At 40.4% G+C, this 27,899-nt stretch overlaps 1 protein-coding gene across 1 annotated transcript; it reads right to left on the bottom strand.

Moving 5' to 3' along the window:
- Positions 1–1,920: 1,920 nt before the first annotated feature.
- On the bottom strand, positions 1,921–27,626 carry GOLM1 (golgi membrane protein 1). Its single transcript, XM_010024098.1, has 9 exons — positions 27,498–27,626; positions 25,990–26,169; positions 17,964–18,018; positions 16,828–16,930; positions 10,585–10,723; positions 5,789–5,918; positions 4,306–4,587; positions 2,321–2,434; positions 1,921–1,985 (listed from the first exon to the last, which is right to left on the bottom strand). The coding sequence occupies exons 1-9, from the start codon at positions 27,624–27,626 to the stop codon at positions 1,921–1,923; spliced, it is 1,197 nt and encodes a 398-aa protein (XP_010022400.1).
- Positions 27,627–27,899: the final 273 nt, after the last annotated feature.

Here is a 27,899-nt window from a genome sequence, read left to right as displayed (position 1 = left end):
TAGTGTTATTCGACCCCAAGATGATTACAGCAAAGATCTTTCCCTGCCTAAGGCAACTAAAATGTTTAGTGATAGGAAACACTATGTAAACCACAGTTCCAAGTTAACCTATTGTTTTGTTCAACTAAAAATCCTTTAATTTAAAATTCTATGTAGCAGACATACCTCCTTTTCTCTCCTGATTTACAAGGATTTGTTTTCCCTGCTACACTGACAGTAGCAGCCCAGAACCATGAAGTCTGGCTTAAATAGTGAAAAAACAAGAGTAACAAGGAACTCAATAATGGAAGTTAGTTCTTTTCTTGCAAGAATTCAAGTTACATGTAGCAAGGCTATCGGTGAACTGTTTACATATTTAGGCTTAATAGGCACCATTTGACTTGAGCTCTGCATTTCATGTATGACAACCGATACTCTTCATATACAAACAAACCAACCTTCTACATGCATATTTAGGCATCTTAAGTAAGGTTACAGGAGTTGTAAGCTCATACAATAAGGAATGACACCCTCCAAAAACAGTTACAGAATGAAGTTCATTGAGAGAAAGCCAAGAGACAGTTGTGGGGGTTTCTGTATTTTTGAACTGCTGGTTGGGAAGCTAGTCATGTCTTTGCTCCCATGCTGTCTTGACGGAGGTTGGCTCGTGTTCACAAAAATTGCTCCAAACACACGTGCCAGGCTTGAGAACTTCCAAAAAGCTGGCCACATACCGCAGGTAGCAGAGGGTATTTCTAGGTTATCGCAAGTAAACTAGTTTCCAGTTTACATTCAATAAGTTACAGAAAAGACAAAGGCTATTGAACATTAGCAATAAGATACATGATATATAACATAGGACTTCACAGAACTGCAGCTCCACCTGTGGGAGATACTGAGATGTCTGGTAAATGCATAGTCTAGCTTAGTTTACCTTCTTCATAAGTCCAGCAGAGAATGTAGGTCACTTTGAACATCTGAGATGACTGCTGTTCTACGAGGCAAGCATTTGCCTTTTTGCTTTTTAGTAGAAGATGGTACCTGGGTGGAGTAAAGGGTAGTTGCAGCACACCATTTCAGATAGCTTCTGTCATGAAAGGTTCAGGAGTTGGAATTTTTACTCTCTGAACTTGTGCAAGGTAGTGGTAACTGAACCATATTGTGGTACACATTTTGTGAACAGAAGTCTAAACCAGCTTTCTCCCTGGCTTATTTCTTAATGAGAAGACACTATTGTCCAAGTCCTTCTTTTCTTAACCTAAAAGCTAAGAACACAACCAGGTTCCTACAGGTGCTTCAGCTGGTTACAGACAGTGTAAACCAGTAACTTCTGTTAGGAGGCCCAGGAAAATACATCATACTGCACAGTATCCAAGGATTACGATCGTGGCTTTTGAAGTCTTCCCACATTGCAGTAAAATGTGCCAGAACAGGCACAATGGTGGTAGACAGCAGCATGGGTCATTTGTTATCCTTTCTGTGTTATGTCATGTTATGGTATGTTAAGTTAGCTCCTCTTAACCTCCTTTGAAAACTAGGCTGGAATTTCTCTACTGCACTGCTCAGGGGAGAGATCTGTCCTTGGCAGAGGACTCTCATCTAACACCAATCCACAGATACTGTTATTGTAGTATATGACTGTACAAGTTAGCTGACTTCAGAGTTACTAAGCTTTTTGCTAGCTGGTTTCAAATCTATAATCAGTAGGAAGGAAAGAGTCATTGCAGAGGTCAGGCTGCTTTTAAACAAGCCTCTAGAGATTGAAGATTTTTTTTTTCCACCACTGAAACAGTACTAAAACTTCACGAGAAAATACTACTTCATTACGGCTCTTACTGAAGCTTTGAGAAGATAATCAAAACATTCTCAGATCACTTTACTCTTATTGTTGCTGCATTTATATGAAGAGTTGACTTAAGCTGCATCATGAACTTCCTTTGTTCACAACCTCTGTCGTTCTTCGCTATGCTCAGATAAGTGGTTCTTCGTATCTTCAGGGTTTTGAACTAATTAGGAAAAAAAAAGGAACATAAATCTCTTTGAGAGGTAGAAGTGATAGTTCTTCATGTGGAAAACAATCTAGAACACAGCAGGAGAAATTCTGAGTGGACTGTTAAGTACTGTACAACAAAGCTGCAGATACCATCCCTTCCCAGTGCATGTCAAACAGTGACTTACTTAGTGATGCTAGACAGAAAGTAGGTCACACTGTAAACATGAGGGAAAGTTCAAAGAAGAAACAGAAAATAGCTAGCTATATCTGCTACAGGATAATGTTCAGAATACCATCTCAAACTTCTCAGCATGTAGTACTTGAGTTAAAACTTTTTTTCTTTTTTACCATTTTCAATCCCTGCAAGTGCTGCTTGCTTGTCCGTTTCTGATTCAGCTTCATTCTCATCTAAATTGTAATCAACTTCCCTATCTTGGTTCAGTGCTTCATGTTCCTGTTTGTCTGGAAAAATATTAAAATTAATTAGTTTTATGCTATGCCATAAAGTCATCTGTACAAGAGACAGTTACTGTAATAAACTTGCAGAGATTTTACTTTGCTTCTGCCTGAATGGCTATTTACAGTAGGTTTTCATATTATTTTTGCTTTTAAACAGTTAAATTTCAGAGCAGCTTTTCCTGTAAACCTTGTCTAAAGAACTAGAAAAAGACAAAAGCTCTTGGGATTTAGGAAGCCAGCACTCAGGTGGACAGAAAGCAAAAGCATTAAACAATTTCAGAATACATTAAGGGACATTCTAAGTAAGAGTAAGTATTTCATGATGTGCTAACTTGACACAAAAGTGCTTTATCTTAAAGATTTTCTTCAACCTGCCATTAATTCATCTCAAGCAACTTTTATTGACTATCTTAAGAATTACTTATATAGAGAGCTCAGAAATAAATGAAAACATTATTTCTGATTGCTGAACTACTACCCTTATTTTTCAGTTAACTACACAGAAAAAAAAAACCATACTCCAGTAAGAGAGATGGGAATCTGTGGTTCTGAATTTTCTTAAGCCAAGCCCTCTAATTAGTAACTGGCTTAGAAACAGGCTTGAAAAGATTTTAGCCTTAAGTTGTCCATGTTCAGACAACCACATCAAATAGATGTTTACAGTTACAGACCTAAAGGTCTCGAACTTTTAAAAGAAGATTTTATTGGAAGAGAAAGGATGTTCATGGAATGTAGCAGAAATCTTTTTCTACCTTTGCCTACAGGGAAACTATGCAGTAACCTGTGGCATTTTTGTCAACAATCAAGGCTGAAGAACATCCTGCTAGTCTTCCTAGCTCATGCTGACATTTCACAGGCTACATGGCAGAGCTTTTTCTTACACGAATTATGGATGGGGTTTTTTTAACCTAATCTTTCGGGTATCTTTTCCTGTTAAAATGGAAGCAGTTTACGTAACTTCTGTTCACATCTCTTTGGGGGACAGCCTGCTCTGGCCAGCATCTTTTCGGAGCAGTTGGAAAAATACTGCTTTAAAAATGCAGATAAGATTATTTATCCCTGCCAAGTTATCAACAGCATTAACATCATTACTCGTGATTCTATGAATATGTTTACTAGAAAAGCACAAGCAGCAGTTTTTTGTGGACATCAATTCCTGCTCTGACTGCTTTAAGTCTTCCTCTTGACTACTCTGGGCTACTGGGTCCACCTGAGACCAGGTTCCTCAAGACAGAGGGATGTCTAGATCCTGGTCAGCTTTAGGAACAACATCAGTACTCTGCTGTAGAGACACATGGTTCAGGGTCATGTATGGCAGATGCCAGAAACTGGCAACTTTGCAATATCTGATCTCCAGTTTGCAAACTCACAACAATAAACTGTAGATACCTGAAGCCTTAGGTAGAGTTGTATGCATGCTAGCTTATTTTGAAATAGGGATAGCTAGCATTTATACAACTCTATAAAAAAACTATATGCAAAACATTATTACATAGTGTCTCTCTGCTCATCAACACTCCGGATGGTTAACATCTCATCCTTCTCAAATGCATCATTCTTACAAAGCCTCAATACCAAACAGTTTTGGGACTTAATTCCCCAAATGCCTTGTACAGCCAATGGAGATAGACAGGAAGGCTATTACAGTGATGCAGAAGAACACGTCCTGGTTAGCTCCATGTTGTACAAACAGAAGCTTCCATCTTTACCCACAGACTGTAGAATACTGCTGGAGGCTAACTTTTTACATCTCATATTAACCTTTAGGAAACCTTATATTAAGTCTGGCCAGCTGCCACCACTGTTGCAGAAATCATGCCCTATTCCACGCTTTCATGTCTTTACTGCTTAACAATATGTGGCATGCTACATACCAGCCTTTATGGGGGGCAAGTCCTGCTTAGCATCATAATTCAGGAGTTGCTCCCTCTCAACTTCCTCACTGGCAGCCTGCTCTGCAGCTGGCTGTAACACATCTTGCCCAGCTACTTGTTTTTCATCTTCAGGATTCAGCTCCTTCTCTGACTGAGGCAGCATCTCCTTATGACCAGCAGCAGCCTTGAGTGGGTCCTGCAGGTCTTTCACTTGACTAGAAAGCTTCTCCTCTTCTGCCTTAGGCTCCTGTTTTCTGATGTCAGCTAGGCTGTTTATTCTTTCTGTAAACAATAAAAATGATTCCAAGTTAAAAAACCTAATGCCTTTCAGTGGTGGCACAAGTTGAAAACCTTTAATAAATACTGCTTTATCTTTCTCAGTCCATTCTTGTTCTTCCTCTGAAAGACATCTTCCAACCACATCATTTAAAGGATGAGCCATTGTTTATTGTCAACAGTTTCACACTTCTACCTACTTAAAATTTTTATATGTGCAGGTAATAAATTGGGCAGGTGAAACAGAGCACTTTAAATAAAAACTGCAGCGTGCTATATAAACATGAGGTTTCTGTCACATTTCCTTACCAACAGTAAAACTGATTTATTGTTCAAAAGTAGCTTAAGACAAAGCAGTCACATGGGCAGATTTGCAAATAAATCAAGGCTGCTCTAATTTTTAAATGGGAAGTGCAGGAGGGCTGTTACTTTTAGCAGACATTACCATACTTTTTTCCCCCGTGTATCTGTATTTTTAACTAAAAAAAAGAAAAAAAGAAAAAAAAATTGCCTGAAGAAACTATGTATAGATGTTGTCTTCAACTGCTAGTTCCCTAAAATGAAAGTTGCATGCTCCCCAGATTGTAACTTAAGATAGCATGTAAGAATAATCAAATAGGAAATTGAATTTCTATCACAAACAGTACTGTGCGAGACTGACACATGAGAATACATCTATTCAAATTAATAAGGTTCTGCGAGTTTAGTACCACAAGCAACATTAGGTTAACTAACCTGATTTCCTGTGTATCGTTTCCCTTACCCGCATTTTACTCATTGACAACCCAGGGGAAGCATGGATGCGTGGCTTTTTAAAGCCTAACTTTCAGCTGTTCCACAGGGAGGAGTAGCAGGCTAGATGTGTCAAATTATTAAGAAAGCAAGTTTTTTAAATGTGATTGAAAATCATTGCTTCCAACAGAAATTTCTCCATATTAAATGAGGACTATGACTCCAGAGTTGTAAATATTTGTATTTTCCTTTACATGCAACATGTCAATTAAACAAAACTGAACCATAGAAATGTTAGTAATAAAAATGCTTGAACAGGTGTTATACCTCTCCACAGCTGGAAAATTACTTAAAGTTCAGTCTACTGGTGTTGGGTTTTTATCTTAATCTTGTGTACAAAAATGTTTTTTAAATGTTCAATTAAATTACAAATGTTCTTAACCAGTTGATTGTCAGATTGTGATTTCTGTCTCACCTTTAGCCTCCAGCAGGTCTATCTTTTTTACTGTAGGTACTGCTTTAGGTACATCTTCATTGGGTTTCTGCTGTTCCAGGTCAGCCTGCTTGAACTCAGTTTGCTCCAAGGTAGGCAGTTGAATACTGACCTATAAAGTGAATGTACACGGATAAGCATTGGTCTGTATAACTGTTCCTGCATTTGGAAAGAGAAGTGGAAGCTAGATAAGGATTCAGGGGGGGGGGGGGGGGAACCCAAAACCTAGCACACTCAGAAATATTTGGAGTGAAATTTTTGTTGGTGATGGAAGTACCGTACGATTTTGAACATGCAATAATGTTTCTATATAACAGCATGACACACAGTAAGAATTTAACACACCTTCTTTAATCTAATTGCAGATAATGATGAGGTTAGTGTTTCACAAGGAAACCTTCTCAAGTGCCCTTCTCCAAGGGTCACAGAATGGTAACAGCACACATTTCTCCACTGTTGTCCTGCTACCACATCAAGGTCAGTACAGCAAAAAAAACCGAACAGATAGCATTAACTACTGTTAGTGATCTACAGGCCCAGGTAAACTCAGTTTCGGCATGATGAGACTTCAGTTAAGCAACTCTTTACAGACCTTGAGTAAAACTACATTGAATGTAGGATTAAGAGAAGAAAAACCAACTAGACAACAGTATCTGTTTAATGTGATGGAGCTTACTTAAGAATGTATTAAATACTGGTACTAGATTGCTCTCAGCATCTGACCTGTTTAAAAATTAATGGCTAAGATGTACACCACCTTAAAGATATTCCAGTATAGCAATTAAAATTCCGTTTTAGTCATACTGGCATTTAATTGGCTGACAGCTATGTCAGTTCAGTCACACCAACACTGACCAGGAAACGTGCCTGGAGCTGTGCTGTACTGTACCATCTTAAGTACAGAAAAACAGACTGTTCTGAAACTGTTTTATGGAGGGGTTTTTTTTTTTGCTGAGGTTTGGTTCTGTTTAGAAAAAAACAACCCAAAGGATGTAGAGAAAGAAAATGCATACAGACATGAGGAACACAAGCCTTTTTTATACCTGATACTGTACAAATAAATAGGAAACATTATGGTGGAGAAAGTAATACAGTTAAAGTTCTCTGTTAGAACTGTTGGTAAGACTGCAGCTACCTATTTTTCTAAGCAGGTTAATAAACCACTAGGTTGGCAAGTGTTCACACAGTCATTCGGAAAAAAGTCTGTGGAAAGAAGTGGTTAAATAGCTATGAAAGCCAAATCTGTAGACGATTTGTAGGATATGATTACTTGGCTGTTTTGAAAACATTAAAGCTTAAAGCCAGGCAGAACTTGTGTCAACACTATGAAGTCCAACGTAGTCAACAAATAATCTAGCATTAACTCTTACGAAAGCATGAGCAGCAAGTATCACCACAGAGTATCTGGTTACTGCAGTAAGGATATTCAGACGAACTCCCATCTTCCTTCAATCATTAAAACAAAAATCCTGTATTTAAAATGCTTCTGTTTTATAAATAGTTGAACCTCTTGAGATTAGTCTTTACGGTAGAAATCATCAGAAACTGAACACAAGATCATTTTTCACTTTATGCCAGGCATGAACTCTGTAAAAATACTGAGCCTGCACTTAGTAGCAAGAATCTACCTCTTAATTATACATGCAAAAGCCCTTAGCTTAGATTTCTAGCTCAGTAATTTTTGATGATGGTAACTTAAAAAGATATATGCTGAAGATTTTTTAAGTTGAAGTGATTGAATAAAAAATAATTGGAACATGTTCTGTATTCCTCAACTGAGAAGTATACATCATTCTTTAAAATGCAGAGCTGTAAGAAAAGCTGTGTATTTATTAACCAACATTCCCATCTTCTTTCTCTGTTTTATTTTAACTATATCTTTCCATTACATAAGCACATACATCTTACAAACAGGAAATTATTCCAGCTAAGAACAATGGCTAAAAAAGTATATAGATTTTGTCAGGGTCACCTTGCACTAACAATAAATAGCTTTTGTACAAGCAAGAAACTGCAATCCTTGGGCAAACAAACAACTGAGAAAGGCACAGCCTGACGTAAGAAACACTGTCACAGATCCTAGGGAACACTAGCAGACAGAATTCAATTAGGCTGTTGCTGTATTAGTGGTTATGTCATCTGGGACCATCCCATCTGTAGATTAAAAGGAGAACAAATAACTTGCCCCACCTAAGCCACTGCCTGCTTTGAGTAAAGACTACCTCCAACTATGGGACTTGTTGCAGGAGACTGAAGTTCTGCAGAGGGGCTTCAGCCACACTCCTCAAGTTCTCTCAGGGATTATTTCCCCTCCAAACTGGAAATGGTAAAACATAAACCAAACCACAAAACAAGAAAAAAACGTGGTACAAGTAATTGTAATGGAAGTCGTCTGCACGCCACAAAAGTTGACCACATCTCTAGCATGGTCTTCCCCACATCAACTTTTGAAATAGCATTTTACATCTTGACATTAGGTCTTCTCAAAATGTGCTTTTTATTTACTTACTACCATATATTCACTATTACTGTTACTACTTTTCATTTACTTATTTGACACTTGATAAAAATTACTGACAAACAAGAGCTTTCACCTTTTTTTGTCTAGCATTTCCTGCCTCTAATGCTTCATCCATCTTGCAGCTCTCACACAACGCAGGTTCCCAGGATAAAAGGTCACAAGCTTCAGCAATTCTCTCTTCCACCATTTTACACACAGGACTGGACAGAGACTGGAACCACTACCTGAGCACCTAGGGTTCTCTGGACAGACGTTTCAGCCATTTTCCCCCACCCATTTCCAGCTGTTTGCAAAACCCAGCTTCAGTCCTCGTTGCATTACCCTTTCCACTTCTGAAGTCATCAAATCGTTTCTTCTAGTAGGCTTTTCCTAGCCAAAGAGAAAAGGGTGTATACAGCCAAACCCCCACCGTTTTTGCAATAAGAGTTGCCCACCCAGGTATGGGGGTGAGGCCCCATTGCAAACACATAACCTCTGTAAATAGTGCTCACAGTCCCAAAGGAAGGGCTGCTTCCGTACGTAGAAATAAATTAGCTGCCTTTCCACCCAGGAGCTTCACTGCGTGTTTCCAGGGCTGTGTGTTTCAATTTGGTGAACCAATAAATGGTTACTCGTGCCACAGCCAGGGATTTGGCCACTTAGACCATGGAACTCACTTTGAGAAACTTCTCTGCTGGGGCCTGATGGGGTCCACTTTGGGAGAAAGGGAGGTGTGTCTTAGGTTACAGGCTTGCCAGGCTGCTGGAGGTGGCTTTAAACTAAAGTTGGTGTGGGAAGGGAGCCTCAATTCATCCTACTCCTACCAGTGTGGTTCTGGTGCCAATAGGAGATGCCTAGAGCCTGAAGAGGGATCACAGGTCAGCAAGGGAGCACCTGAAGAGCAGCACAGAGGAATTCCAGTCACTTCAGCCTGGAGAAGAGAAGGCTTCAGGGAGAACTTAGAGCAGCTTTCCAGTACTCAAGGGGCCTACAAGAAACCTGGAGAGGGACTTTTGACAAGGACAAGTAATGACAGGACAAGGGAGAACAGCTTTAAGCTGACAGAGGGTAGCTTCAGATTAGACATTAGGAAGGTGGTGAAGCCCTGGCACACAGTGCCCAGAGCAGCTGCGGCTGCCCCATCCCTGGCAGTGTTCAAGGCCAGGCTGGAGGGGGCTTTGAGCAATCTGGTCCACTAGAAGGTGCCCCTGCCTACAACAGTAGATGATCTTAAGGTCCTTTCCAACCCTAAATATTCTATGATTCTATAAATCTATATTGGTAAAATACTAGCTTTTTTCCACACATATGTAATTGTGCCTTGTGGAACTTACCAACCATATTCCTCTCCAGGCTGGCTTTATCTCTTACAATATCACTATGAGGGTGGTGAGACACTGGCACAGGCTGCCCAGAGAAGCTGTGGTTGCCCCATCCCTGGCAGTGTTCAAGGCCAGGCTGGAGGGGGCTTTGAGCAATCTGGTCCACTAGAAGGTGCCCCTGCCTACAACAGTAGATGATCTTAAGGTCCTTTCCAACCCTAACTATTCTATGATTCTATAACAAATCAAGTCCTGTTCTTCAGTGAAGAACCATAAATAATACACATGCCAAGACAACAGCATGATCTGAAATTTCCTTTTCTCGGGATTTCCCCTGCCCTCTCTACTCCAGGAAGAGGGTGTCAGCTGGCATGCAGCCACCCTATGTGGCAAGCCTGCACCACCCTAGTGAGCCTTCTCATGTCACATGGTTCTTTAACTAAGAATATCCAAAAGCAAACACCCGAGACATTTGATCTTCCCCTCGTTCCCACAGTAAAAGGCTGACATTAGGATTTCTGTGAAAATTTATAGCCAGTGCACCTCAAAGACCTCTGGAGCACAGTATCTTACTCAAAGCTTGTTGCTACTCAAAATTAATCCGCATCTTTAACACACATCTTCAACATACAAAGCAACTAAGTCCTTTACAAAGTCAAAGGGAGCTGTGAGCCAAAGCTCAGCAGTGTAAATATTCTTTAAGAGGCTCCACACCAGTCCTAACATCACCTCTCAAATTCTGCCCCTCTCAGAGACACAGATTTGAAGTCTCCTGCAGAACCTTTGCCTGTTCTGTCCTTGGAATCACTCAATTTCTCATTGATCACAAATATTCAACAAATGTGAAGGAAAGCAGTGCAGAACTTAAGGAGAAGGGCTAAGGTTAGTTGGAGATAGTGGAAAAATATCCAGGAATTACAAAGGAAAATATTTTGAAGAAATTATCCAAACCATACCTGGCTATTTTTTTTCGAATCTTCTGATAAGTTTTTGTTTTCTTTGATTTGTGGTACATCAGTGCCCTTTTTTGTGAGCTCATCTATCCTTTCTTCACATTGTTCTTTTAATTCTTTCATTTGGTTGATGCATTGTGACCTGCAGAAAACAAAAAAGTGAGTAGCTGTAAACTTTCATCTACACTCTTCTAAAATGTCTAAAATACTCTTTTCTAAAATGATCTTTTTTGTTATTATTTTATTATTTTCTTAGTCCTATTATCTGTGCTTATATTTGAGAAGTCAGAAGTAAGAAATGGGGTGTTAATCTAAGTCCTAGGGACAAACGTGGTGCAGATAGTCGAAGTTCTACTAGAAGAAATTCATTTAAACTGCTTTTGTTAGACCAGCTCAACAAGCTACATGAATTTTCTTGTCTTCCACTAACCTGTCAATTTCAGTGAGTCACGATCAATTTTCATCCTTGAAGCATTTCTAGTGTGGTAACACAAACGAATATTTGGATTTTAGCTAGGAAGGGGAAACATCAAGGTACTAGCTGAAATAAAACATGGATGTAAGCCACTGCTAGCAAAGTGAACACCATTTCTCACTATTTCACTGAAGTGCAGTGCTGAAAGACATAACAGAGCATACATTACAGAAACGGAGTTCACCAGTAGTTCCAAAAGCATTTCCTAAAGATGGAAGTATTGTATATCTTTTATATGCTTTTAATAGTTACACAATGCCATTAGTGCCTTAACCTGTGTGACACCAGGGGTCTGTTTGCAGTTCTGCAGTCTCCCTCACAGCTCCATAACCTCTAGGTAAGCTGCCAGGGCAGTGTTTTCCCCTTTGTCCCTGTGCAAACCCCAGGTCAAGTTGGTTTTTTCCAGGCTGCCATTAGGAAAAAAATCACTCTTTCTCCCCCACTCTCTTCGTAACCTGTTTGTAACTTTCCGTTTATATTAACAGAAGAACAAAACCCAGTGAGTAACAAAGCAGGTAAGCATTACACTGAAACAGACATGCAGAAGGCTTAGAAAGCAGTCCTCATAGGATCCCAAGTATGCTTTTGATCCCACTGTGAACAGTAACAAGCAATAGTGGGTTTGAGCGGAGATGAAAAGTGTATCATGCTAGGGCAAAATGTGGTGAAAAACCATCGCTGTCAGCACCCACCGCTCTGGAGAGTGTGCCCAAGGAAGAGGCTTGGCTGGAGACTGTGCTGTTTCACTCCCAGTGGCAAAGGAGTTTGTTGTGTTTTTTAACTTTGTTTTCCTTTCTCTCTTCTGCTTTTTTCCACTCTTGAGATAACTTTGAGTTCTGTGAATACCATCAGTTACAGACTTCGCAAATACATCGTTCTGCATGCAGAACCTCTCTTGGCATCCCTTGTACAACAGTATGGTCAACATACTGCAAGTTTTACCTCCCCCTCACTAGGAGAGAATGGAGATTAGTATCTTCTGAGCCTGGTTCTGGCAGTGTTATACCTCCATTGTAGCAGCAGTGGGTTCAGATGGGCATGTTCCATTTTCTCATGCTGCAAATAAGCTACTGCCTAATCCAGAGCAACTCTTAGACCATGTGCCCTCTACAACAGCAAGTCGTTCTTTTTACTGCACTTTCATCCTTCTCCACCCTGCTTTTTAAAAGCAAACAATCTGTTCTGTAGTTCATATGCAGAAAGGAAGTAGAGTGGCAGACAGACATGCTATGAAGTGGCAAATTAATTACCTTTATGAACTGGCAAAATAATTATTACCACCTCTTTTTGACTAGACATTATTCTAAAGTCTTATTTTGATAATGCTGATGCACCCAAATAAGTAGTGCTTCCTAAGTCAGTGAACATCAGAGACAATAAAACAACATAGGCTGGACTTAGGCACATGTTCACTAATTTCTAAGAAATAAGACAACATCAGAATTACCTGTACCTCAGCCTGCCAGCTTGAAAAAGCTGCGGTATACAGACAACCTGAAGCTGGAGATAGTGTAACCTCTCACAAATGCCATTTCATCCCACACTGCACATGAAAATAAAGTTCATTTAACATCTGTGGCAAATCCTCACCATTTAAAATTTATTATCTGTGAAGTCTTGTAAATGGGATTTCTGGAGACTGGAATACTCCACCCATGCATACAACAACTTCTAAAGCACAAGAACAGCACTAGCATCTCCAATTCATCCTACCAATATGATGTAGCTCAAATCTGCAAAACCAGCACTTCAAATTCAGTCTCTTTTACATCTTTTCTCTCTAGAGTTAATTTGTGGGATAAAGAGTGCACCTGTGCCCACAAAAAGGCGGTCAGTCAATACCCTCCCTGAGCTGCTCTCAGGCTCATCACAGCAACCATCAGCGCACCCAAGGCCCACTTCCAAGAGCCTAAAGGAGCACAGAGGCAGAAGGGCAATGGGGAGCCTAAGTTACGGACTCAAACATCCTGTCCAGACCATCCCACAAGCCCCTGGGCTGACTCCAGTCAGCCTAAGCCCCCATGTAAGTCCTGAAACCCATCAAGATGAGTCAATAGGACCAAGGCATTTCCTGTCCAGGGTAGGGACACATTATGGGATGCAAGGATAGAACATGTCAGGACTGCACAATATTTATTATGGGACCAAAGGCAGAGGAAGTGATGGATCTCTGGCAGGAACAAACATGAGAAAAGAGAGAGAAGGGGATAAACATCAATTGCATGTAAACACGTTGCAGGTTGGTGCGCTTGGCTGGCCTTGCCCTGCACCTGATCAGTACAGTCTGTCCTACTTTTTATTAAATGCCTTTTTAACTTTTCCCTGTTCAGTGTGTATGTGAATCTATGAAGGTGCGAGTGCAGCAGCTCAGGAGTCAGATCAGGATGGGAGTACCATGCCTGGGTGGTGCAGGGACTGCTGACAGCCAGTACATACGTACACGAGCACGGTTTGCACTAGCAGACCCCTCCTCAGAGCAGGATGACACTACTGGTGTTGTTCATGCTCTGTTGTATATGCTGCATGTGTCTGTGTTAACCTGCATACCTGACCATGTACAGGCATGCTGTGCATGCACAGAAACGCATGTACAGCCTCTCCCCTCCAGGGCTGCTGGATTTGCTGCCCCCACCGTGAGAAACAGAGCACCTTTGTCCTCCAGGAGCATATAACATCAGCTCCTTTCATCCCTGGCAAACAAGGATTACTTGTGCACTCACATTCTTCCACTTGCCAGCTCTGCAAACACCAACATAACTACCAGACTTTTTACGTGTTGCAAATTTTTCCAAAGAAGTGACTGTGTAACAAAGTTCCTTGGAATCAAAATGCATCTGAACACTGAAATATCATCAGAAGATCATGGAATCATAGAATCATAGAATAGTTAGGGTTGGAAAGGACCTTAAGATCATCTAGTTCCAACCCCCCTGCCATGAGCAGGGACACCACACGCTAAACCATGTCGCCCAGGACTCCGTCCAGCCTGGCCTTGAACACTGCCAGGGATGGAGCATTAACACTACTGGGATGGAGACCAGCCCAGAGGCTTCCATTTCTCTCTGGCTGCTGCAGGAGAGGACGGTCAGTGCTGCCAGTCAGTCTGTGCTGAACAAGCTCTGCTGTGAGCAGAGAGCACTGCGCAGTGTCCACCAAGGGTATCTCAGTAAGCTGCCTGCTGAGGAACGTGTACTCGTTTTTCACACACTACCGGTAAGCTCACACAACTGCTGCTGACTTCTGTATGGAAACCACTAACCTTGCTCAAAACCAACCAAACAAAAAGCTAAGATGAAATATCAAGACCTGGGCATGAGAAAAAAACCAACTAATTTTGTGCCTTCCAAGTTAAAAAATTGTATTCTTACACATTTCACTTGCACAACCAATTTTATCACTGTCTTCTACAGTGCAATATCTGACTGTTTAAAAAGAGTGATTTACAATGTGTGGAGTTAAAAAAGGCATTTGACTGCTGCCATCTTTTTTTAACATCTTCAATTACACAATACCACCTCTTCCTTTTTCCACTGGGCAAAGTGTACTTGATACTTAAGGTGCAAAACCTTCACCCCTACAACCCAAAATCAAAGGAAAAAACATCAATGTAACACAAAAGCAGGTCTAACACCCCTCCTGCGAAGGTTTACTGAAGATGAACAGACAGACAATATGTTGGTTTACTCCTAATACAGAGGGGAAGAAGTAAGACAACTTAAAAGTAACATTTTGAGTCTAATACTTGTTTTTCTAGGCCCATAATCACATTGGGAAGAGGTTGTTTGTAAGCAATTAAAATGACAGTATCAACTAAACATTTAGAGATAGAAAAGAGGACTCTATGTAACCAAGTATAATCAGATGTCTGTTTCTACAACAGAACACAATGCATAGTAATGTAACTTACTACAACAGTGAAATACTAATGTTCCAGCATCCCCCCTAAAAGTATACAACAAACAACATTTAAAAATGAAAATTATATGTTCCTGCTAAAATTTTGTGAATGCTGGAGGGTGCCCAAGCTATACATCACTCTACGAAAATTTGACTGCAAGTTTGTTTTCCTTACTTGCGTAGCTACAAAAAAAATCCAGAAATAGAAAAAGAACATTTCAGAGTTATTCAGCAAAGCTAGTGAAGAAAGCATAGTCCCTTGACTGAGGTAATTGCTTTTATGGACTCCTATGAAGAGACTGCAGGAAACACTGCATCTGCCTCAGGACCAACTGGAGGCAGACCAGCTAGCAGAGTCCCTGTTCAGCTAGCACATGGCTGAACTATCATGCCTTACCCTGATACAAGCAAACTGATCTTCATCACTGTACCTTAGTTAGCTTTCCACGTTGAGCCAGCCTTGACCCTACAGCTGTATGCTCAGAATCCAACCTTACTCTGTTAAATGAAGAGGGATTCTGTACAGTACATTCCCACAAGCAGGGATGCTCTGTCAAGGATTCCCTCAATAGCGCTATACTTTGAAAACGTTTCACCAGACGTGGACATGAGTTTTCAGAAATCAGACTGACTACATTTGCCTCGTATCACTTCCCTGCACATATCAATCCAGTGCTTCAAGGATGTACCTCTTATGTAGAGTGTGACCATACAGCATGTATATGTGGCTACAGATACATTTATTCATGCTGATCTCAGCCTTACAAGGAAGATGATGGCAAACAGAGACTAGTTAGGGTCTCTAGCAAAGAAGTATGAACAGACATTCAGGAGTCCCAGCTCTGTCATTTAACTAAACAGCAAAGAGATAGTGCTTACAACAAACAAAACTGCACTAAGAGAATACATCTGGGTCATCATTATTAAATGAGTAACAATGCCTGAGGTGATGGGGAAGTACACAACCATCTAATAATTGATAATTGGTAAGTATCCCAAAACCACTAATACTAATCCTTAATTCTTATAGAGAGGAGGGGGAAAAGGGAGAAGTAAGAAAAGAAAAAAGGTATTTCAAGTTTGGCCTGCAGAATTCAAATTCTTTGATTGCCATGTTAAACTTTTAGTTGTAATTCCTATGAAATTTGGCTAAACAATGGCTGCTGGAAAAATACCTGTCACTACAGCAATTATATTCTTGATGGAAAATCATTATGAGAACAAGCAAACAACAAATTCTAGGGGTTTTCTGGATCTGTGCACCAGAAGGAAGGAATAAAAGGATGTGAAGACAGGTAGAGAGAACAAGAACATTACTGACAAAAAGAACACAGGAGAAATTCCTAGAAATACCAGAAATGTGTATTTAGTATAAGGATACTGATAAGAACTTCTGTTCAGTCATTCACGCCTTATAATTCAGTGGGAAATCTCTAACAAAAAACATGACTAGGTATGAACTGTAATGCAGAACATATGGCCCTGACCGTGACCAAACCAGAAATTTTCTCAGGCTTCTAGTAGCATAATGAGATACAGCTTCTCATCAGGTATCCCCATATCTTGGTTCTTAAACTTCTTCAGAGTTCAGCATCTTTGTGTTTCAATTTCTTCCCCCCACTCTTACATGAGAATATTGCTACCTTTCTCCTCCTGCAATAGAAGGAACATTAAGAAATGTGGGAGAAGCATGTGGCTACCGAGATGCCAAGCACTGCAAGGTCTATACTTTTCTCCAAGATCAACTGTGAGCGATTCTACAACATGTGTCAGATGTTACTTGATCATTAAAAATGTACATTTACTAACAGTGCTATAGATATCACAAGTCACCTACAACTCCAGAAGCCATCTTTAAAAAAAAACATACTTACAGGTCATATGAGAACTTCCTCTGAAGGTTAGTCTGGTTCTTCTGAAACCAATAAACGTTCAGCTGTAGCTTTCCATATTCTGTCTGTAACTCTTTCAAGTGTTCTGACCAAACCAGGATTAAAATATACATTAAAATATACACACACATATATACCTACATATATTACAACAAAAGTGTCAAACAACAGATCAATAGTAGGCACGCTAATGCCATCCATCATGCACACTACATTTTGTGTACAAATGCATAGATACTTATTGAATTTATTCATCAAAGATGCAGAAGATTGAGTAAGAAGAGCCTTTCAGCCTAACATAGTAACAAAAACAGTGCAACAAAGATTTTTGACGTGTTCCATCATAAGGAATACTCTTAACTTGTTTGCAAACACTTGCTCTGCTAGATTTCAGCCCACAAAATCTTTGGGTCTGTGAAACCCTAATCAGAACATAGTATGAAATGGCATTCATGTTTATTAGCTTACAATGCTTCCCTGAGTAATGCGCAATTTACAGTTATGTTCCTCAAAAACAGAGGCATCTATGATTTAGTTTTCTTCTTGACAGAAAGCTCTGTGTGGGAACACCATAAGGCGGCATCATGTCACATTTACCTATTCCTAGAACTTAGGATCATTCCCTGGACTTCCTGAGGAATAAATTGCTAACAATAATTTTGAAGCACCAACATGAATAGAAATTAATTAGACCAAGTTTTTTTATTTAATATAGGAGTTTGTGGATTCCCCTGGTGCTAAAATGCATGACCCAAACACCGAACAATGTTAAGAATACATTCCTCCTTCTTCATGCAAAAAGTAGCATGAAGAATATGTATGTTAACAATGCGCAGAGAGGCTAGTTTTATTCCCTATTATTTTATACCATACGGGTCAGGAGTCCTACAGCAAGCACTCCATGGACAAATCCTTCTACCATTGAGGCAGATTAGTCTGACACCTCACTGAACTGGAACTATGCAGATGCAGGATCTAAGTCACCACAGCTCCAGCACCATCTCCATGACTTGAAGAAAGGCAGGATTTTCAGAAGAAAACAAAAAAAAATGCAAGTCTTAAAAACAGGGGGCTAAAAAACATATATGAAAGTGATGTAGAAGGGTTATTATGTATACCTCGTAGACTTTGGATCAATCGGTCATTTACTGTGATGTTACTCATCAGCACTGCCTGGAAGGAATGAAACAGAAAACTGTTTTAATTGCAAAGGTCCTGCATTACCATTAATATTATAAAGAACATCAACCAAAGCACTTGTAACAAGATGTTTTATTTGTGAAGTGCTGGGTTACAGCCAACCACAAAACCTTCAGCTGCTCTAGAGATTTACTAGATTACAAACACTCATTTTTACCCAGATTTCCCAGTAAAGAGCGGGGGAGATATCACTCCACTTTAAAAACAGGAGGAATTTAAAGAGTCCAGCCCTAAAATTGCTTGCTGCTTTATTCTGGTTTAATCTCATACTTGCAAATCACAGTCAGATTTACTGTATTTATCCCTTGAAGGAAGAATACAGCATAGCACAGCTTGCCATCAACTACCTTCTCACCAGGGAATCAATACACCTGCATTAAGGCATGTAAGAATGAGCTATGAAAGCATTAATCACTCAGCATAAAGGAACTCTACAAAAGCAACATGAAGCCCTTGCATTATACCACTTTTCCTCTCCGTCTTTGATGACAAAGTGGAGTAACCTTCCATTCCCTCACTTTGCTCTCTCATTTCAAAGGTGCAGTCAACATAGGAATATTTGGACCATTCTTTCACCAAGCCCCATCTACCAACCCATACATACACATGCCCCAAAACACATTAATATTGACAGAACTAGGGCAGGCCTAAATGAAAATAATTCCTGTGAGCCAGAGGTCAGGATAATTCAGGTTCATATTTAACATTCAGAAAGTCTGGTGCAAAAGAGTCTTCTTAAAACTACAAAAAAGGATGAGATCCACTTATCCTTCAGAAACAATCCACTCCAATCTTAGGAGCATATTTCTTGTACTTTCCTGGCAGTTTCCTCATTAACCCCCTCCTAGGAAAACCCAGTGTTCTGCAGGGCTCCCAGATCAGAGTATACCAAGTCCCCAGTTTCCCAAAGTTTCTGCTCAAGTACAGGTATGTGTACATATGTCCACACCATTTCAATGCAAAGAAGTAGCTTCATCCATTCTGCCTGCCCAAGTCACTCTGAAACACCCTGAAATGCTGTCAGTGCCTTTTTTCACTAAGACTACAGTAATAAGTGGCAGATGATTAGAAAAAATGAAGCATTCAATCAATCAGAGTGGGATAGCACATAGGAGAGGGCTAGATTTGGTTTTTATGGACCCTTTAAAGAGTCCCAGTTCAGAGACAGTCATTCATGTACTGATGAAGAGGCAGCCTTTTTCAACCCTAGGAAAGAAATATTCCCATGCCATTCTACACATACAGCTGGCCCATGAATACCACTGTGAAACCTCAAGAGCAAAGGCATTGCTACTTTGTTGAGAAGGAAAAAACAGTAATAACAACATGAGTAACAACATATACTTAGGATTGTTTAATACCTCTCCCTCTCCTTTCTCATAGGACAGGTACAAAGAGCATCCTGATTTGTTTTCACTGGTTTATTGGGGAAATGAAGTTAATGTTTCAATGGAAATGCCAAGTTTTGCTAATGCATGAGCAACATAATCAAGTTGTTCCATGATTATCACACCTTCAGGGTTTCCAGCATTGGTCATTACCACAGACTGTCAATGGACCAGAAAAATCAGTATGACATGGTAATTTTATGTTCCTAGAGCTTGTTCTGCCTTGGTTTTGGTTAGTTGGTTGTTTTTTCCCCCTCTTAATACAAAACTCCAAAATACCAGGACCACTTATTTGGTAGTAAAACAGACAAGTATTGAGTGTTTTGTACGTTAGGACAATAATAACTATGATTAGCTGAACTGAATAAAATTATGTGCCACATGAAAAAGGTTCCTTATATCACAACAGGGAAAGAAAAAGGAAAGAGCATGCCTTGGCCTTTCTGAGTTGCACGTGACACTTCCTCATGGCAATGCCACACCCACCTCCCTGAGTCTGTGGGTAAGAGTCCAGGAAAAAGTCATGCAAATCTAGTCAGCTGTTTAGCCTGAAACACCGCTTAATAATTTACAGGGCACTGCTCCAGCCGCCAGTTTCCCATCCAACTGTATCCATAACGTCAGGCTTTCCGTTCCTCCTCCTGCCATCCAAGAGCCAAATAATCTTCCCCTTATGGCTGTGAATTTGGCAAACACTATTTTCTTTTGGGTTTTATGCACATCAAGAAAGCAAGCTCCTGGGAAGTACTAGCAAACACATGCCAAAACACAGTTCTAGGGATAAAATGGCACCTTAAATCTCATTCAGTACGCAAGACAATACCTATGATCCCTAGAAGTGAGAATCCAGCACTGTTACTGCAGTATGAACATGTTACCTTCTGTGACAAAGCAACTCTGTAACACAGAGCCAGCCTATTTCATTTGCGAACATGTCTTGCAGAGAAATCCTTCTGATTATCACTGAGGAAAAGTCAGTTGCCTGTCTGGAGTCAATGCTGATCTTCAGAAACCAAAAATAAAGCCACACTGCCACCAACAGTGATGGAAAAATCTTGCTCCACTTGGACATAATTTTTTTTATTGAGAACCTCCAGAGATACATTTTTTTGGTTCTTGTCTTTCTGTTCTTACATAGACGATGTCTATGTAAGTCATACTGCACTTGAGAGACAAAAATTAAAAGTTACTGTTTAAACAAAACCCAGAACATAGGTGCAGAAGTACTTGTGAGAAAATTATTCCAAGGTGTACATTTTGAACACGCACATACTCTGAACTATATACATGCATTTGATCTGATTAATGCCTTACACAGTAGTGTCCATAAACACCTTCCTTGGGTGTAACACCTTCAGCATTTGCCACCCTCAAAAATCAGCTAAATCAAGCATGTTAAATTCTGGTTTGTGCTTTCTGACATTGACTGTACATACTGTATACAAAAGCATAAGATACTGCAACAGGAAAAAGGAATAAAACGACAAAGAACTTGATGAAAGTAAACACTGGCTTCAGAACTAAAACCTAAGAAAAAAAGGGGCTTTGCATTAACAAATATAGCTGTCACAAGGAGAGAAAGATGAGCTAAAGGATCAGTAAATCAGCTGGTAAGAACAAAACCAACCAAGAACAGACCAAGCCGAGAGATAAGATCTAAACATCCAGAAAACAGCAGAAACAAGCATTTATAATTAATCAGGGAGGAAAAGGGCACCTATTTAATGATTAACTCAAACTGATCTAAGTCCTTACTGCAAAGAAAAGGAGCTGCTCTGCCTTGGACGATCCTGCTCTCCATCACCATTCTGGCCATGCAGTACAAGCCATATTTTGATTATCTGTTTTTCATTTCTTAATTATATCTGGAGATTTCCACCCCACTTCTCTAATTTTGCAAGCATGCCTCCACACACACACACACACACTCTCCTAGTAACACACATCATCAATTCTTTTCTTTGTACTCTTCTTCACCATTTTGAAACAATCTTCAGGAGTAAAGAAACCATTTATAACAGCCACAAAAAAGCTTTTTCATTCTAGGACAAGAAATTAATGGCTAACTACATATTAGTAGTTGGGGAAAAGGTTCATAAATGAGATCCCAAAGGAAATATTTCTCTTTTAGGTTGGCCTGTGTACTGCACACTCACGTATACTTCAGTGAAGGTGCACCAATTGAAGCATGGCTGAAACAAAATGGAGGCGACATTGTTCATTTAAAACTACTTCTCACTGCACTAAATTCCATTCAGAAATTACAGACTTTTCCTCACCCTCAGCAAAGGGGGAGAGGGGGGAGAAATTTAACTGATAAAACCAAACCAACCTCCCAAAAACCCAACCGACTCTCTTCCCAAAGAGTGATCCTGGCAAAGATTAGGGACTCCATCTTGACTCTACCACACTCTCTGCTAAAAGCAATCTAGACTCTCTTTATCCATGATGAGGGACCATGCACCATGACACGGTGCAAGTCAGCTCTCAAAACCACAGAAACCACCAAAACAGTAAAGTTGACAATTTTTTACACTCTCAGCAGAAGAGAGAGTAATTTGACACATATGAGTAAGAAATTACTTTTATAAGTGCAAGGCAACAGCAGGCAGATAGGAGAAAATAGGACCTGTGCAGCTACAGGACTTCAATGACATTGTTGTATTTCATTAAAACCCAAATAATAATCAGTGTAAACAAAACAGAATCCTGTTATGTGAGAATCTTGACAGAAATCTGTACAGGTATGCATAATGCACCTTCTGCTTTCCTTTTTGTCCATTCATTTTGCTAGAAAGAGGTAGAAATGTGCCAGTAGTTAACTCTTAAGCTACACATACTCCGAATTTCCACTCTTAGGATGCCTACAGTTCAGCTAGATCCAGACTACCCTTTTTTTTTTTTCTTCACCATGTGAAAATGTATTTTAAACAGAGATAGTGCTCTAAACCTCTGCTGTATCAGTTACGAGTAAGCAGACTGGTTTCTCTTGATAATTTGGCAACATCATGCTACAGCAAGTAAGAGCAGGGCACGAGGCAGCACTTGCTTTTCCTTAAAGCTTTTTCAAAACTAGAAGATGCAACATTGTTTTATAAAATAAAAACAAAACACACATAAGCACCTTCTCCTTTTCACAGCAGGCTTTTTTCTCTCTCTCCCTCCCCGCCACTGTCATCTCTTGAGTGGAGCCAACTCTCTGCATACTGATAGGTATTTTGTTTCAGAAGCTGTGCTGGGAATTTAAATTTTCCCAGAGGGAGAGGATCCGAGAGCAGCTGTGGCCAGTGTTAAAAGACACTGAGCAACAGGACAGTGATGTGCTTCACATATAATGTACAAAGCTTGGCCCCTCTCCTCCGTAAAACAAGATGTGGGCTGGGGAAGAATTACATAAAACCAAATTACAAAAGTATACTCTAGCTGTTAAAAAGAAGAGAGATGACACATATTGTTCCCCTATTACACTCTTCAAAATGACTATCATGGCTGTGCACATCCCAGAAACTACGAGTCCTGAATAACAACCATACAGAATATTGTTCTTTAGAAAATCACTTACGGATTACAAACAGCCCTTTGCACTCCTCATTACTTATCTGTTGTGACTAAGAGTTCATGTAAGCTCTCTTGATCTCTTCAGTCTATTTCTGTACGGATTTCCACAGCCATTTGCTGAATCTGTATTAGTCCTTAAAAATTCAAGCAGATTTTTTAAAAGCAAACTGGTGACTGAAGTGTTTCATACGTACTCAGACCTAAGAGAATAATAATTACAACAGCAATTTCCCAGCATTACATTGCCTCAGTGAATGGTAAGCCCACAGGGTATTTCAGGCTCTGACTAACTCCTACCTTCTATGTCCTCGTCCTTTAAGTAGCACAGAGACACTTCTACTGGAAAAGAAGGCAGATTTAACTCAAAATGGTTGTTCCTGTATAGATTTCTTCTATAACCAGAAGAACAACATTTTTACCCTGAAACAGATGGGTTTTCAAGACAGACTATTCACTCTTACACATCAGCTGAAAGCATTTTCATTTTTCTTTAAGAACATCTAGAACTAAACAAAATCACGTTTATCACTCAAAGATCTGTCTAGTTAGTGTTACTTGTAAGGGAAGTTGAGAGACTTGTGATTTGGATTTCCATTCATTCTTCCTGACTAGGTAAATACTTGCTGCTAATCCTCATGCAGGAAATAAAGTTCAGTTCAAGCACCAATTTTCTCATAACTAGAAAGGGTGAATTCATTACTTGCCTCTCAGGAATCCTGGATTCCACTGGAATCCATGAACCAAAAAACAAGGATACATGTGCCATATGTGTATACTAGTATGTATGCACGTGAATACACAACACACACTTACATACCAACATAGATACACGCACAAAAAAAGCACTCAGAGATAGTTTTCTTATATCCTACCTCCCCCTGTAGAATAACCTCTGATCCTGGACAGCTTCTTCAGATCAAGGTCCTTAGCACAGAGAACTAAGCTTTCCATCTCTTCCCTGTCACCAGATCACAGGCATTCCTAAATGAGAGAGGAGGAATCCATGCCAACTTGGCTAACGGCATCTTTTGACAAATACACCGGTTCCCAGTAAAACAACTCTCCCTACTCTTTAATCACAGTGTTGGAAAACAAACTATTACTATGCAGGATACTTGCTCATGTGTTACAAGAGCAACAAAAGCAAAGTTTGAATTTGCCACAAAGTGGTGCACAGACACACACATACTCATCCGATCACTTGAGGCCCCTGAGACATGCTCTTCTTCAGTCACAAAAAGCAGAAGACAGGAATGAGTTCACTGCACACCTTTTACCTAATGCTTCCTACAGCATCAGCTTCGTGGTGTTTCAACAGCAAGCTTCATAGACTACTCCATTAATGAACAACTGCATTTTAGGATGATGGAGGAAAAAGTGCTTAAGAGAACGTAAGAGCTATACTGTATCGACCCCAAAAATCTATCTTGCCCAGCATCCTGGATGCCAAATAAACACTGAGGCAGCCATAGTATTTGCCAAGCAGCAGCTATTTCTGGACGAGGAACATCTGGAGCCAGAATGAATACCTTTGTATTGGCAGTGGGACAGGTGTTTGTCCAAGGTTTTCTGGTCACTTTTTAACCCACACAGACCCACTGCAACTAAGCATTACGGATGTCACACATCTGCAGCTTCACCATCTATTGCACAAAGAGCACTTCTGCTCGGCCTGAACTACAACTTGCTGACTGCATTTGAAGCCCAGCAGTGGATGGAGAACAACCATTCCTTGTCTCTCTCGTACGATTCGTGTTCCTAGATATGCCCGCGACAGCTATCCTTAGCTGGCTCTTGTCCAGCCCAGAACCTACACTGTGGATTCCTGCAGAGAAACTACTGCACAGTTTTGGTTACTCTCCTCATTGTCCTCTGTATGGCTTTTCCAGCAATCCAAAACTCCACCAGTGGCCTCCCCACAGTACAACAACTAATCCAGTTTATTTCTAAGATGCCTTGTAAATTTTTTCTGTAACTTCTGCCTTATCATTCACCCCTGTGATAGCAATCTTACCAACATGGCTGCATAATTTCTCTACAAGCGATACCTCTGTTTCCCTTTGCAATTCCAGCTGTGAATGCATTCGTTAATCTCCCTCTTCCTTGTCACCGACTCTTTCAGAAGGAAACTCCAAGAGACTTCAGAAGCAATGTTTGCTTCTCCAGAAACCACTCTGCCTCTTTCCCAGACTACCACATTCATCCCCACATCCAATAGTAGTTCCGGTTTTGCAAAACTGGCACAGATGCCAGGTTTAACGGATGACATCTCCTACATGTCCTTTAGACATCACCACAACAAGTGGGTCATGTGGTGTCAGCTACATTTGTCTAGTACCATAGCAATTTGAAGCAGAAAGGTTGCACACCATAGCCTGGCAGAAACATTTCATCCACCAAGTCCCCTTAAAACTCCTGGGTCAGCTCCTGTCACTAGCTCTCAGCGTCCACGCTATGCTGTGAGACCAGCACATCCAGTTAACTGACTTCTAATACTCCTAGCTAAAGGAAAATCTGCTTATAAAAACAAAATACAAACCATATTTCCCTTGTAAAAGAGACTGCAGAATAAATTAAGCAAAAATTAAGCAAATACTTAGTTCTGTTTGCCCTTTCCTTACCTTATTTTTTGTTTTGTTTTGCTTAGTTTAACTCATGAATGTGCTTTTACTCCTTGCAGGACAGAATTGGAATGCAAAAAGATGCCAAAACAGATGATGAGTTTCACCAACATGTGAACTGGGGTAGAGGTTTTATTCCAAAGTGTTGCTACTTGCAAATTCTAATATTTCATGTGTTATACAAAGAAAGCTGTAATGTGCATTCAATGTACAATATTAGACAACGATACATAAATTAAATGTTTTGCCACACCAACACAGACTGTATGCCCATCAGCTGGAATATTTGAGCAACCCTACTCTGTTGCAGAGAGGGTATTGGTAAACCAGTGTCTCACAGAAAACTGTGACCAGGAATAAACACCTTTGTGCCCTACCTTCTCTTCCTGATGTAGCTTGTTGGCATTTTCCATCTGAAAGCTGTGCAAGGACTGGATTTTGTCAATCTGCTGCCGCTGCTTCTCTAGCTCCCCTTGGAATTCATTCTTCTTGAGTTCCACGGCACCCCTCTCTGCTGCCGCACGGCGGACTTTGCCTTCCAGATCCATGATCCGAACCTGAGAAAGACCAAATTAGCCCAAGAAAACAGAAATTGCTATTCTCCAATGAAAAATTACTATTCTCAATAGACTCTTCTCCAATACATTCAAAGAATACCCAATTTCACAGAAGAGCTAACAATTCTAATGTCATCGAAGTGTTGTGTCAGTCAGGGGCACCTGCCACACACATAAACACACTCTCCCCAATTTAAATAAATTAACAGTACAGCATATTCTGCAGAGACTGCCAAAATTTCAGTTAAAGATAAAAGAACGCAAAGCTGCCTCAGTACTTGAGCTTATAAAGAAAAGCCAACCCTAAACACCATCTCTACAAAAAAAAAATCCCTAAACAAACATGAAAAAGGATTGTGGTCTGCAGTCTTGCTGAAGCACAGGTCAAGTCATTTTTTAAATTTAATCCAGACAATTCTGACATCACTGCACTTCCCAGTGTTGGTCTCAAACTAACTTAGAGGAAAAACTCATCTCTCACATCAGTATGTTTTCCTGGAAGCCTGGGGAAAAAGCAGAAAAACTTTAAGCAGAAAAAAAACCACTACCCAACTCTCACAAACAACTGACATACGGCTGTTACACAGAGACACACATGAGAAGGACTCATTTATTAGCAGATCACCTTTCTTCTTGACTCATCAAACAGTAGTGACAAGCAGAGGAGAGCTGGGGTTGTTTAGCCTGGAGAAGGCTCCAGGGAGACCTTATTGTGGCCTTCCAGTGCTCAAAAGGGGCCTATAAGATGGGAGAAGACTTTTTAGCAGGGCCTGTTGCAATAGGACAAGGGGTGACGGTTTTAAACTAAAAGAGGGGAGATTCAGGCTGGGTGTGAGTAGAAGATTCTTTACAATGAGAGTGGTAAAACACTGGCACAGGCTGCCCAGAGAGGTGGTGGATGTGCCATCCCTGGAGACATTCAAGGCCAGGCTGGATGTGGTTCTGGGCAACCTGATCTAGCTGAAGATGTCCCTGCTCATTGCAGGGGGGCTGGACTAGGTGACTTTTGAAGTTCCCTTCTGACCCAAATTATTCTGTGATTCTATCAACGTAGAGTTAGAAAGGTTGCTGAATGCTTTGTGTGAGCTTAAGTAACAAGTACCATACATGCAGGTTTTCAAGTTCTGGGTTCCCCTCACCTGAAAATCAGCATTCCTCTCATTACCCCCATCTCCCACTACTGATAAGCAACAACTGTAATATTTGTGAGAATTCCTACAACATGCTGAAGCTCCTTGCCCACTACATGCACGGCAAGCATCCTTCCTGTGGACTGTATTTTTAACCACAGAAGTACAGGAGAACATGCAGAGCAATAGGAAAGTTACCTGCAGATCCACGCTGCGAGAACTTGCAACCCAGTAATTGAAACCCAAAACAATGATGCACGCCACAAGCGCAGCTACGAGGAGAGGTGGAGACTTCATCCCTCGGCAGCTGTTTCCTAGTCCTACCATTTCAGCAAAAACACCAGCCCAAAGAACCACAGCAGTGTGAAAACCTGCAAATTAAAATACTCACATCAGATTACATCCTCCAATACAGCTACTTTATACATACAATGAAACTTTTACTGCAGTAACAAAACAGCTCTCCGCTGAAGGGACTACACCCAGGCAGGAAGGCACACTGTCTAAATACTTGAATCTGAAAGACCAAGAAAGGCCATCTTGTGCCATCACCCTGTACATAAAGCTTCACACGGACTTCAGGGGGAAGCCTTGAATATT

This window comes from Nestor notabilis, unplaced genomic scaffold (assembly GCF_000696875.1).
Source record: "Nestor notabilis isolate BGI_N333 unplaced genomic scaffold, ASM69687v1 scaffold16631, whole genome shotgun sequence".
In the NCBI taxonomy this organism is placed as follows: domain Eukaryota; kingdom Metazoa; phylum Chordata; class Aves; order Psittaciformes; family Psittacidae; genus Nestor; species Nestor notabilis.
Note: the sequence above shows the minus strand (reverse complement) of the source record. Positions and strands in the feature narration are given on the sequence as shown.

Excerpts from the sequence above, each read along its gene's own strand:
- GOLM1 (XM_010024098.1), bottom strand. The coding sequence starts at position 27,626 with ATGGTAGGACTAGGAAACAGCTGCCGAGGGATGAAGTCTCCACCTCTC. Across the intron at positions 16,931-17,963 it reads ATTGATCCAAAGTCTACGAG|AACACTTGAAAGAGTTACAG; the intron begins GTATACATAATA and ends TGGTTTGGTCAG. Across the intron at positions 1,986-2,320 it reads ACTTGCAGGGATTGAAAATG|TTCAAAACCCTGAAGATACG; the intron begins GTAAAAAAGAAA and ends TTTCCTAATTAG.